Genomic DNA, 14,078 nt, shown 5'->3' with positions numbered 1-14,078 from the left:
CTGAAGCAGTTAGCACACAGTATGAGTCATTTGTATATGAATGAAATAGGCAAGCATTAAAACAATGAGGCTTCTGGAGCTATATAGATATGGGTTAAACTTTACGGCTCTGCCATTCATTAGATCTGTAGCCTTTATTTATTTATTTATTTTGAGAAAGAGTCTTGTCCTGTCGCCCAGGCTGGAGTGCAGTGGTGCAATCTGGGCTCACTGCAACCTCTGCCTGTCTGGTTCAAGCAATTCTCCCACCTCAGCCTCCGGAGTAGCTGGGACTACAGGTGTGCGCCACCAACCCCGACTAATCTTTGTATTTTTAGTTGATATGGGGTTTCACCATGTTGGCCAGGCTGGCCTTGAACGCCTGACCTCAAGTGATCTGCTCTCCTTGGCCTCCCAAAGTGCTGGGATTACAGGTGTGAGCCACCACACCCAGCTAGATCTGTAGCCTTCAATGAGTCATATGGGCATCAATCAAGTAAAAAACTCTACTCTTCTCAATCTGGTCTGAGTCACCATTATTCCCAGAGCAGAATACTACAGTATTCCCGTATTTTGGCTGGCTTCTCTTATTTCTGGCCTTGCCCTCTTGCTCGAGCTTCACAGTGTCCAAAATAATACTTCCCCACCACCCGGCTTTTTTTTTTTTGTTTTAGAGACAGGGTCGTGCCATGTTGCCCAGGCTGGTCTTGAACTCCTAGGCTCAAGCAATCCTCCTGCCTTGGCCTCCCAAAGTGCTGGGATGAAGGTGTGAGCCACCATACCTGGCCTGAGTGCAGTGGCCTGATCTCGGCTCACAGCTGCCTCGACCCTCCAGGCTCAAGCAATTCTCTAACCTCAGCCTCCCGAGTAGCTGGGACTACAGGCGCGCGCCACCACGCCCGGCTAATTTTTGTATTTTTTGTAGAGATGGGATTTCACTATTTTGCCGGGGCTGGTTCCCAACTCCTGGACTCAAGCGATTCGCCGGCCTCAGCCTCCCAAAGGGAAGTGCTGGGATTTCAGGCGTGTGCCACTGCTCCCACCCCAAAGTAGTATTTGTTGTTGTTGTTATTATTATTGAGACGGAGTTTCGCTCTATTGCAGGCTGGAGTGCAGTGGTGCGACCTCGGCTCACTGCAACCTCTGCCTCCCAGGTTCAAGCGATTCTCCTGCCTCAGCCTCCCAAGTAGCTGGGACTACCGGCGAACGCCACCACGTCCAACTCATTTTTGAATTTTTAGTGGAGAACATGTTGGCCAGGATGGTCTCCATCTCTTGACCTCGTGATCCGCCCGCCTCGGCCTCCCAAAGTGCTGGGATTACGGGCGTGAGCCAACGCGCCCGGCCTATTACTAGTTTTTTAAGGCAGTGTCTTGCCCTGTCGCCCAGGCTGGAGGGCGGTGGCGTGATCGCGACTCACTGCAGCACCGACTTCCCGGGCTTAAGTTATCCTCCCGCCGCAGCCTCCACGCCTGGCTAGGGTTTTGCATTTTTTGTAGAGATGACATGTCTTTTTTGCCCAGGCTGGCCTCTAACTCCTAAGCTTAAGCGACCCTCTTGCCGCAGCCTCCTAAAGTGTTGGGGTTACGGGCGTGAGCCACCGCGCCCAGCCTAATGGAGGAAACTGAGGCTCGGAGACAGTGGGTAATTTCCCCAAGGTTCCACAGCTAATAAGTGGAGCGGCGATTTGTGGAACGAAATGAATGAAATCGATGTGGCAGTGGGCCCGGACGCGCCCGGTCGGTGGAGTGGCTTAGACGCCGAGCGCGCAGCTCACACCCGTCGGCCGCGGTTTCCGGGAGGAAGCAAGGATGCTTTGGACGCTGCGCTTAGCGCCTCCGCGGAACCCCCGCGCTGCCATTCCCGGCCGTGGCTCGGTCCTCGGCTGACGGGAAGCAGGAAGTGGCGGCGGGCGTCGCGAGCGGTGACATCACGGGGGCGACGGCGGCGAAGGGCGGGGGCGGAGGAGGAGCGAGCCGGGCCGGGGGGCGGCTGCACAGTCTCCGGGATCCCCAGGCCTGGAGGGGGGTCTGTGCGCGGCCGGCTGGCTCTGCCCCGCGTCCGGTCCCGAGCGGGCCTCCCTCGGGCCAGCCCGATGTGACCGAGCCTAGCGGAGCTTGAGCAAGGAGCGGGTCCGTCGCGGAGCCGGAGGGCGGGAGGAACATGACATCGCGGAGGTGAGGAGCCCCGAGGGGCCCGGCCCGGGCCTCGGCCCGGCCACCGCCGCGTTCGGTCAGCCCCGTCCGGAAGGGGGCGCCCCGGCCGGGCTTCGGGCTCCCGCCCCGGATCGGGATTGGGGGCCAGTTCCCTCCTCGTCCCCTGTCCCTCCTCGGCCCGGGGGCCGGCCCCACCGCGCCCCCACCCCTTGGGTCCCCATTCATTTCCTGCCTCCCCGAGTTCCGGCTGCGGCAGCCCCGGGGATGCCCGTCAGGCCCGGGGCAGGTAGAGCCGCCTAGGGAACCACGGGCGCCAGCGGCCCGGCTCAGCGCCGCATTCCTGACCCATTGCCTCATGAGAATTGCCTCATGGTGATTCCGAAATAACCCTGCTCACTTGGGGAGGCTCCTTGGGACACGAGATGGGAGTTGCGCGGGGCCGGGCCCCCAGTGGTCTAGTCGTTCTGGGTCACTGTGCCACTTGCGTGCATTTGGGGACTCACGAAGGACCCCTGACCCTTTTATGTGCCCCTTTGTGTCTTTTTCTCCCACCGCTCACGTGCCAGAAATGGAAAAACTGACTGTATCTGCAGCCACTAGAAGTATTTCCTTCCTCTGCGATCTTCGCTTTGGGAGATGGAAAGGAAGGGAGCCGTATCTCGTTATTTAATCCTTCACTGCAACCTTAACAGTCAGGTCACTTTACTGGTACCCGTTTTATGGATGAGGAAACCGAGGCCCAGAAGCAACATGCTAGTAAATGACAAGACTTGAAACTAAGGAGAATTAGTGAGTTAATGAGATCCTTTGAAAGATCAGGGTACTATTACTGCTAATAGCTAACATTTGCTTAGTTCTGACGACAGCCCTATCAGATGGCTACTATTATCCCCATTGTAAAGATGAGTAAACCGAGTTTGGGAGAGGTTAAGTAGATTGCCTAACCTCACAGCTAGTAGGTGGTGGAGACAGAATCCCTACTTTTAATCACTATGTTGCTTCTATTATTTTGTAACTATTGCTAACCACTTGTAAGCCTTAATTTTGTTGTCAAACAGTAGTGTGACCTGTTTTCAGATAATGATCCTGCTATTTTATATAGTCCCTCTATATACCACTCACACTTAAGACCCATTGTCTATTCTTTTCCATGGTTGTTCAATTATGGTCACTGTCTCAGACATTTAAAAAACGATTCAAGCTATTGAGGCTATTTGAATGAGATTTTTCTTTCTTTTTTTTTTTTTTCTCTTTTTTTGAGATGGAGTCTCACTCTGTTAACAGCCCAGGCTGGAGTGCAGTGGCACGATCTCGGCTCACCACAACCTCCGCCTCCTAGGTTCAAGTGATTCTCCTACCTCAACCTCCCAAGTAGCTGGGACTACCGGCGTGCCACTATGCCCAGCTAATTTTTTTTTTTTTTTGAGACTGAGTCTCCCTCTCTTGCCCAGGCTGGAGTGCCGTGGTGCAATCTCGGCTCACTACAAGCTCCGCCTCGCAGGTTCAAGCCATCCTCCTGCCTCAGCCTCTGGAGTAGCTGGGACTACAGGTGCCCGCCACGACGTCCGGCAAATTTTTTGTGTTTTTAGTAGAGACGGGGTTTCACCATGTTAGCCAAGATGGTCTTGATCTCCTGACCTTGTGATCTGCCCGCCTCGGCCTCCCAAAGTGCTGGAATTACAAGCGTGAGCCACCGTGCCCGGCCAATTTTTGTATTTTTAGTAGAGACGGGGTTTCACTGTGTTGGCCAGGTTGGTCTCAAACTCCTGACCTCGAGATCCTCCTGCCTTGGCCTCCCAAAGTGTTGGAATTACAGGTGTGAGCCACCGCACCCGGCCTGAATGAGATTTTTCACAATATTAGGAATGTCTCCTCTAAACACACCTGGCATGTTATTCTTACATAGATCTGGAATTTAAAAAGGGGAGAAAAAAGAAAACAACTGGTAGGAAGTGAGTGACTTGGACAGGTCTGTTGGCAAGTGCTTGCAGATCTGGGTAATATATAACTGCATTTCAACGGAACAGTGTATAGCCTCAAATGTTCTAATTCTTTAGGGAGCTTTTAAATAAACAGTTGTCTATTTAATCTGTCTAATAGTCATTGAGCCTTTTGTTCCTGGTGTCTGCTCTTCCAGACAAGTAAGGATCTGCTGCTTTAGGGGGCTGAGGGTTGGGAAAAGATCTGCGTAGTAATAGACCCTACATTGTCCAGTTTGTTAGTTTAGAAGCATGGAAGTGTGGGCATAGTCAAAGCAGCAAGTGTTAAAGATGACAGTTTGAAATGGAGTAATTCCTTCTCCCCTCCAGCCCTGGTATTGTGTACCACCCAAAAAGCCAGATTATGGACATAATACACAGAATTTTGAATGATTTATCATTTTTTGGATTATAAGTCTGTTTTATTAACCAGCCTTAATGAGCTATAAATGACATGCAATTAAATGCATATATTTAAATGTACAATTTGATCAGTTTTGACATACATATACACGTGGGAAACCACCACCACAGTCAAGATAATGAACACATCTATCGCCCCTCGTAATTTTGCCTCATGTTTTTTGTAATCCCTTGTTTGTTCTTAGGCAGCCACTGTTCTGCTTTCTGTCACTATATATTAGTTTATATTTCCTAAAATTTTATTGTTTTTTTAAAATTTTTAAATTGTTTGAATAGAGATGGGGTCTCACTGTGTTGCCCAGGGCAGTCTCAAACCCCTGGGTTCAAGTGATCCTCTCACCTTGGCCTCTTGCAGTGTTGGGATTATAGGCGTGAGACACCCTGCCCAGCCCTAGAATTTTATTATTATTGTTGTTATTATTTTTTTTGAGAGTCTCACTTTGTTGCTGGGGCTGGAGTGCAGTGGTGCGATCACTGCAGCCTTGTTTTCCTAGGCTCAATCCATCCTTCCTTCTCAGCTTGCCGATTACTGGGACTACAAGTGTACACCACCACACCCAGCTAATTTTTGTATTTTTTTGTAGAGACAGAGTTTTGCCAGGTTGGCTAGACTGGTCTCAAACTCCTGGGCTCAAGTGATCTTCCTGCCTTGGCCTCCCAAAGTGCTGGGATTACAGGCATGAGCCACTGTGTCCGGCCTTCAAATTACTTTAACCTAGTATTAATTCATTCAACAGGAAGTTAATGAGCCAGGCAGGATAAAGCAGTAAGATAGGAAAATATTGCTAGTTTCTTTCTTTCTTTCTTTTTTTTTTTTGAGACGGAGTTTCACTCTTGTTGCCCAAGCTGGAGTGCAATGGCACGATTTTAGCTCACCACAACCTCTGCCTCCCAAATTCAAGCGATTCTCCTGCCTCAGCCTCCCGAGTAGCTGGGATTACAGGCATGCGCCACCACGCCCGGCTAATTTTGTATTTTTAGTAGAGACGGGGTTTCTCCATGTTGGTCAGGCTGGTCTCGAACTCCCGACCTCAGGTGATCCACCCGCGTCGGCCTCCCAAAGTGCTGGGATTACAGGCGTGAGCCATCGTGCCCAGCCAATATTGCTATTTTCATGGCTGAGAGAGAGCAGACAAACACATGACTAAATAGGACAATTTCAGGTAGTAATAAATTCTAGGAGGGAAAAAAATCCTACAGAAATGTGAGGATGGGAGAATGCAGTTAGTTTTGATAGGTGATTTAGAGAAGGTGATCGTATGAGCTGATGCCCGAATGACGATTAGTGGTCTGAATTTTGTTTTGCTTAATTATCAAAATAACTCCTTTTGGGTTAGACTTTTGTATGCATCCAGTAATTAAAATGTAAGTATACTCAATGTACTGATATCTCTCAGCATCATAGGTAGGGAAACTAAGGCATTGAGCAATGAAGTGACTTATTCCTTGATCATGTAGCAGTGATAGTACTGGGTTTAGATTTTGAGGTTGCTTCTTTGCCCTTCTCTGCCTTTGTGAAACCAACAAAGCTGCCTGTATTTTCCAACTCTTCCTTCATCCTGTGGTACCTCCTTTACATCTGTTTTTGTTCCTCTGAAATCCATACGCGACGATGAGCTGAGGGGGCAGAAAATTGAGCTTGTTCTGAGACTGGAGGCTTTTGGTTTATCTCTTGCAGGTCAAGTACGTTTTGTCCTGGGCTCTCCCTGGTGGCCACGTTTGTTTATCTCCTGCAGGAGTAAATAAACTTGCCTTGCTGAAAAATAACAGTTCTGTGTCTTTCCAGTTGAAACTGGGATGTCTTTATTAACGTTAGGTCCTGATGTAAGGCCAAGTTTTTGGTTAGAGTTGCTCAAGTGCAGAGGCCGCTGCTAAGATGACTTATCCCTCATGTCCATGGTCAATGTGGAGACTGTTATGCGTGGCACATGATGCTGGAAAAGCAGAGCCAACTCATGTTTGTAATTGTTCCTAGCAGGCCGTGGTGTACTTTGTTAGGCAGCCACAGAACAATCGAGAAACTCAGTTTATTCCCCTTCCCTCTGGGAAACACAGACAGCACTTGCCATCCAACGCCAACGTTTTTAAGGAAGAAAGAGGCAAAAAGTGGTGTTGGCAAGGTCTCTGGGTGTTGTGGACCCCAACCAAGGATTGGAGACCCTGAAATGGATTCAGATGCCCTAAAATGCAGCCCAGTTCTTACTGTGAATTTTGGAGGACTTTGTGCCTTGAGCAAATGTGTATATCTGATGCTCTTTGACAACACTGAAATAGGAAAAATACTATCCATGTTCGTGAGGAGCACTGAATTTAGGGAGGGAGACAGACTTTTATGCCAGCATCAAATTAATTTGATAAAGCTAGTACCAAAATGAAATTTGAATTTTTTTTTTTTTTTTTTTTTGAGACGGAGTCTCGCTTTGTCGCCCAGGCTGGAGTGCAGTGGCACCATCTCGGCTCACTGCAAGCTCCGCCTCCTGGGTTCATGCCATTCTCCTGTCTCAGCCTCCGAGTAGCTGGTACTACAGGCACGCACCACCACGCCCAGCTAATTTTTTGTATTTTTAGTAGAGACAGGGTTTCACCATGTTAGCCAGGGTGGTCTCGATCTCCTGACCTCGCGATCCGCCCGCCTCGGCCTCCCAAAGTGCTGGGATTACAGGCGTGAGCCACCGCGCCCGGCTTTTTTTTTTTAAATAGAGTCTCACTCCATCATCCAGGCTCGAGTGCAGTGATATAATCTTGGTCCACTGCAACCTGCACCTCTTGGGTTCAAACAATTCTTGTGCCTCAGCCTCCTAAGTAGCTGAGATTACAGGTGCGTGCCACCAAGTCTGGCTAATTTTTATATTTTTAGTAGAGACGGGGTTTTACCATGTTGGCCAGGCTGGTCTTGAACTCCTGGCCTCAAGTGGTTTGCCCACTTTGGCCTTCCAAAGGGCTGGGATTATAGGCATGAGCTACCACACCAGCCTGAAATTGGAAATTTATTGGTATAGATTATACTGTTTAGAATGTATGTGTGTGTGTGTATATATATATATATATATATATATATATATATATTTGTATACTCATATAAACACAAAGACACATTGTATGTGTTTCTGTAATGTGTATATCTGTCTACATATGTATATACACATGCACAATGTCTTTTTTTTTTTTTTTTTTTTTTGAGACAGGGTCTTACCCTGTTGCCCAGCCTGGAAAGTGCAGTGGCATAATCTTGGTTCACTGCAGCCTCGACCTCCTGGGCTCAAGTGATCCTCCCATCTCAGCCTCCTGAGTAGCTGGGACTGACTACAGGCACGTGGCATCAAACTTGTCCAATTTTTCTATTTCTTTTGTAGAAATAGGGTCTTGCTATGTTGCCCAGGCTGGTCTCAAACTCCTGGGCTCAAGCTGTCTGCCTGCCTTGGCCTTCCAGAGTGCTAGCATTACAGATGTGAACCACTGTAACTGGCCTTTACAATGTCTATTTTAAAGATAATTGTTCAAGTTTTTATCATCTCACTGGCCCACTCTAATGGAACATCTATCCATCCATTGAAGAACTATTTATCATGGGGTAATTCTGTGCCAGGTACCGTGCTAGGCATTGAGTATTCCAGGTTTTAGGAAACAGCACATGCAAAAGTGCTGAAGTGGGAGAAGATCTTGGAGTGATTGAAGACTGGGAGAGAGCACATGTGGGAGCTGTGAGGCTGGGAAGATGGGAGGTAGGTGGGAGCAGACCACACAGGGATTCTTAATGTCTTTAGTGTCATGTGGACCATGGAGAGGAGTGCAGATTGTATTTTTAGAGCAATGCAAAATCATAGAAGGATGTGATCAGGGGAGTGGCATGAGCTGATCTATTTTAAAATATTTCTCTGGCTGCTGTGAAGGAAGGATTGTAGGAGGCAGGAGTAGATTCAGGGAGATGAGACAAGTGATGAGAGAGGATTTGAACTTGGGTAGAAGTAGTTTGTGAAAAGTCCTTTTTGGAGGTAGTTTTTGTTTATTGCCTTGTCATCAAAGCGGAGATGCTGACCAATGAAACTCCATGAGAAAATAGTGATTTATAAAGACATAGCTATGCACTACCATTAAAAAGCTGCTTAAAAAAAAAAAAAGATAAAAAGCTGCCTTAACAAATTTTTTTTTTTTTTTTTTTTTTGAGATGGGGTCTTACTCTGTCACCCAGGCTCACGACCTCAGCTCACTGCAACCTCTGCCTGCCAGGCTCAAGCGATTCTCCCACCTCAGTCTCCCAAGTGGCTGGGACTGCAGGCACATGCCACCATGTCTGGCTAATTGTGTGTGTGTGTGTGTATGTGTAGAGGTGGGGTTTTGCCATGTTGCCCAGGCCGGTCTCAAACTCCTGAGCTCAGGCGATCCACCCGCTTCGGCCTCCAAAGTGCTGGAGATTACAGACGTGAGCCACTGCGCCCTGCCTAACAACTTCAAAAAAATTTTTACATTCAGTAGGATATTTATTGCATTATTGTTGGTGATGGCAAAATATTGGAGACAGCTGATATGTTCATCAATGGGGGGCTAGTTAAATGAAATACAGTGTAGCATGCATTAGAACACTTTTCAAGAATTTAACTTTTTTGTAGCCTTTTACTTCTAATGCTTGTCCCTATTGACCCCTTTTTTCTTCATAACTTACTCTTTTACTGTAGGATATTAAAATTTAATTAATTAGATTAGAAATGAGGAATATTCTTATAATCTGTAGAAAGTAACAAACTATAAACTTACTTCCCAAGAACAAATATAATAATTTTTCTGGAGTAGCAGGTAAAAAAGATATAAATTTATATGCATACAAGAAACTGAAATTAGACTTTATACATTTAAAGGTTACAAATGCAGTTTTGTTATGTGAATCTATTGTCCAGCATTGAAGTCTGGGCTTTTAGTGTAACCATCACCTGAATAATGTAAATTATACCCATTAAGTAATTTCTCATCCCTCAAACCGCTCCCACCCTGAAATTAGACTTTGGATCCCTAGTTTAAATTTCACCCCTCTTTTTTTTGAGACAAGGTCTCACTCTGTCACCCAGGTTAGAGGGTGATGTTGCAATCATAGCTTACTGTAGCCTCAACCTCCTGGGCTCAAGGGATACACTCTCCTCAGCCTCCTGAGTAGCTGGAACTGCAGGCGTGCACCACCACATTCGGCTAAGTTTTTTGATTTTTTTGTAGAGATGAGGTCTGAACTTCTGGGCTCAAGCGATTCTCCCCGAGTGCTGGGATTACAGGCGTGGGCCGCCGCCCCCTGCCTAAACCTCCTTTCTCAGTATAGCAGCCTTGAGATGAAGTTCCTGAAATTACTGGCCAGCTTGACTGTTTCCCCACATCACTGGGGGAGGGGGATGCATAGATAAAATATTCAGCATCATTGTATTTTCTTTTTGTTTCATCAGCATCTTTTTTAAAAACTTACTTGACATAAGTCCCGAGCCTTTGCAGATAGATCTGCATTCAGATTTCGGGTGTGATTTCCTGGCAAATAGTTCAGGTTTGTAAACTCTTTTTTTTTTTGATACGAGTTTCACTCTTGTAGGGCAGGCTAGAGTGCTGTGGCACCGTCTTGCCTCACTGCAACCCTTGCCCCGCTGATTAACACGATTCTCCTGCTTCAGCCTCCTGAGTAGCTGGGATTACAGGCATGCGCCACCACGCCTGGGTAATTTGTGTATTTTTAGTAGAGATGGGGGTTCGCCATGTTGGCCAGGCTGGTCTTGAACTCCTGACTTCAGGTGATCTACCTGCCTTGGCCTCCCAAAGGGATTACAGGTGTGAGCCACCACACCTGGCCAAAACTTTTTTTTTCTCTTTTTGTTGCTGAGAAATGTAAACTCTTACAGACAGGAATTACAAGTGTGAGCCACTGTGTCCAGCCTCTAACTATTGCTTGAAATAATGTAGAGACAGTTCCAGAGCCATGGAGAAGTATATGAAAAAGCAGTGTTAGGCCGGGCGCGGTGGCTCAAGCCTGTAATCCCAGCACTTTGGGAGGCCGAGACGGGCGGATCACGAGGTCAGGAGATCGAGACCATCCTGGCTAACGCGGTGAAACCCTGTCTCTACTAAAAAATACAAAAACTAGCCGGGCGAGGTGGCGGCGCCTGTAATCCCAGCTACTCGGGAGGCTGAGGCAGGAGAATGGCGTAAACCTGGGAGGCGGAGCTTGCCGTGAGCTGAGATCTGGCCACTGCACTCCAGCCCGGGCAACAGAGCAAGACTCCGTCTCAAAAAAAAAAAAAAAAAAGAAAAAGCAGTGTTAACTTAAATGATATACATGTCACAATTGCCTATGTGAAACTAACAAAATTATGCATGAGAAGTATCTATCCTGCATAACATCCACTAATAATAATAATGATAATAATAGTGAAAACTAATGTTTATTAAGTCCTTACTGTCTCCAGCCTCTGCTAAATACTGGTTACTAAGTTTCCTTGAAAATACTATTCTCATCTGTTTGTTCTTAATAACAGGATAGCATAATTATAAGTTGTAAATGAAACAATACAGTTTATTTAATAAAAGGGTAAAGGAGAAGACCACCTACCTTATCTTCTGTTGCTGATCTAGCTGATGGATGTAGGTGGTGTTTACCTAGTTTCACCTTTGGGAGTTGAAACTACTTTTTTTTTTTTTTTTTTTTTGAGGCAGAGTCTCACTCTGTCGCCGGGGCTGGAGTGCAGTGGCCGGATCTCAGCTCACTGCAAGCTCCGCCTCCCGGGTTTACGCCATTCTCCTGCCTCAGCCTCCCAAGTAGCTGGGACTACAGGCGCCCGCCACTTCGCCCGGCTAGTTTTTTTGTATTTTTAGTAGAGACGGGGTTTCACCGTGTTAGCCAGGATGGTCTCGATCTCCTGACCTCGTGATCCGCCCGTCTCGGCCTCCCAAAGTGCTGGGATTACAGGCTTGAGCCACCGCGCCCGGCCGAAACTACTTTTTTTTTTAAGAGACAGGGTGGGCCAGGTGCAGTGGCTCATGCCTCCTGTAATCCCAGCACTTTGGGAGGCCGAGGCGGGCAGATCACTTGAGGTCAAGAGTTTGAGACCATGGCCAACATGGTGAAACCCTGTCTCTACTGAAATTACAGAAAGATTAACTGGGTGTGGTGGTACATGCCTGTAATTCCAGCTACTTGGGAGGCTGAGGCAGGAGAACGCTTGAACCCGGGAGTGGAGGTTGCAGTGAGCTGAGATTGTGCTACTGCGCTCCAGCCTGGGTGCCAGAGCGAGACTCCGTCTCAAAAAAAAAACAACAACAACAAAAAAAGAAATTTTTAGAAATATGAGATGAGAGCAAGAACAAGGGTATTTAAAAAAAGAAATTTTTAGAAATAAATAGCAGAATGTAGTAGTGAAAAGTTTGATTTCTCAAGTCTGCTTTGCACACAGGCATGTGACAAACATTCAGTAAGTATAGCTGTAATTTTAACTAGCTGTAATGTATCATAGCCAACATATTACATTTTTCTTTTTTGAGACAGAGTCTTGCTGTGTTGCCCAGGCTGGAGTGCAGTGGCACCATCTCAGCTCACTGCAACCTCTGTCTCCTGAGTTCAAGTGATTCTTGTGCCTCAGCCTCTCTAGTAGCTGGGATTACAGTTGCACGCCACCACACCCAGCTAATTTTTGCATTTTTAGTAGAGACGGGGTTTCACCATGTTGGTCAGGCTGGTCTTGAATTCCTGACTTCAGGTGATCTGCCTGCCTCAGCCTCCCAAAGTGCTGGGATTAAAGGTGTGAGCCACCATGCCTGGCCATATATTGCTTTTTTCTTATTACCAGTTCATAATTGTGGAAAAATTAGTGTTTGTAACAATGTAAGTATGGATAAATCATCTTTTTTATTTTGTGATTCATATAGCTTTGTTGTTGTTGTTGTTGTTTTGTTTTTATCTTGAGACAGGGTCTTGGTCTATCACCCAGACTGGAGTGTAATGGCACAGTCATGGCTCACTGCAGCCTCAGATGCTTGGGCTCAAGCAATCCTCCCATCTCAGCCTCTAAAGTAAATGGGACCACAGGTGTGGGCCACCATGCCTGGGTAATTAAAAAACATTTTTTTTTTTCTAGAGACGAGGTCTCACTATGTTGCCCAGGCTGGTCTCAAACCTTTGGCCTCTGCCTCAGCCTTTAGAGTAGCTATGACTATAGGCATGTGCCATCACCCAGCTAATTAAATTTTTTTTTTTTTTTTTTTCTGGAGATGAGGTCTTACTTTGTTACCCAGACTGCAAGTTAGTTTCAGATATCAACATTTGGTGTTTCCAAATGCATGGGGAGGCTTTGGGGCAAGTTTTCGGCTCATATGCATAGGTGCTCTAGACATTCACTTTGCAAATTCTCATTAAAATGACTACAGTAGCATACAGATAGGGAAAAATATCCTTGTCATCACCACCAATTGGGTGAGAAGAGACTGTGTGTTAAAAACAATGACCATCTTTTTGCCACATAAAGAGCTAGTGGGACCAGTTTGAAGAGGGCTTTGTCAGCTACCTTCTGCCTCTTCCTCTTGAGTACGTGGAAGTTGGAGTCATCCTTGACAGCCTCCTGTTGACATCACCCAGGTCACAGATGTGAACCTGTGTGGATGTAGGACAGAGTAGTGGTGGGGCTCACCCCAAGATTGCTCTTCCTTCCCTTCTGGCTGCAAATGTTTAGTAAGGAACTGCTCTGTATTAACCATTTGCTAGGGGCTGCGGGTACGGTGGTGAAGAAATGGACATGTTCCTACTCGGGAGGCTTAGGTGGGAGGATTGCTTGAGCCCAGGAGTTGGAGCTGCAGTGAGCCGTGATCACGCCACTGCGCTCCAGCCTGGGGGCAGAACTAGACCTTATCTCTAAAAAACAATAAAAGAAATAGACATGTCCTTTACCCTCATGGAACTGCCAGTCTAGCCTTCAACCTGGTGGCTGTAGAAACGTGTGATTAGATGCTATGTTGCTATGTTGAGTATCACCCCTGAGAAGCAGGGGGTTTACTGAGAAGGTAGGATGGGGGATCTGAGTGTGGGACCACCAGAGGGAAAAGCACATGTAAAAGTCACATGTGGCAATTGGAGAAAATTGGAGATGTGATCAGAGAACCAGAGTCAACCAGGGGCCATGCTGTACAGGGTCCCGTTAAGATCTGTGACTTTATTCTGAATGTTTTCTTCCGGATAACATCTAAATTTCTAGTTCCAAAGGTGAAACTCCAAGAGTGGGTTCTGTGCTAAGCATTTTGCATGTATTAATTAATTTCTACCACATAACATTGCTGTGAATTAAGACAGTTTCTAAGCATGGCAAGAAACCCAGAAATCATAATGGAAAAATCTGATAAATTTAACCATGCCAACATGAACCTCTGTAGGAAAAAAAAATACCACAGACTAAAAAGGGGGGCAAAAAAAAAAAAAAAAAAAAAAAAACGGAGACAAATATTTGCAACACATACAGTAAAGGGTAATATTCTAGTTATATCAAGAGCTACAAATCAATAAGAAAAAAATCTAATAGGAAATGATCAACGA

General features: G+C 46.5%; 1 protein-coding gene across 2 annotated transcripts in view; it reads left to right on the top strand.

Annotated features, from left to right (window-relative positions):
* The first annotated feature begins 1,928 nt into the window (after positions 1 to 1,928).
* The window catches only part of PTPN11 (protein tyrosine phosphatase non-receptor type 11), a 107,332-nt gene continuing 95,182 nt past the window's right edge, over positions 1,929 to 14,078 (top strand). For both annotated transcript variants that reach the window (XM_010378723.2, XM_030938698.1), the window contains exon 1: positions 1,929 to 2,156. In XM_010378723.2, the coding sequence (XP_010377025.1) occupies positions 2,143 to 2,156 (14 nt within the window). In that variant the 5' untranslated portion in view covers positions 1,929 to 2,142. The remainder of the gene's footprint in view (positions 2,157 to 14,078) is intronic.

Source organism: Rhinopithecus roxellana, chromosome 10 (assembly GCF_007565055.1).
Source record: "Rhinopithecus roxellana isolate Shanxi Qingling chromosome 10, ASM756505v1, whole genome shotgun sequence".
NCBI lineage: Eukaryota > Metazoa > Chordata > Mammalia > Primates > Cercopithecidae > Rhinopithecus > Rhinopithecus roxellana.
Note: the sequence above shows the minus strand (reverse complement) of the source record. Positions and strands in the feature narration are given on the sequence as shown.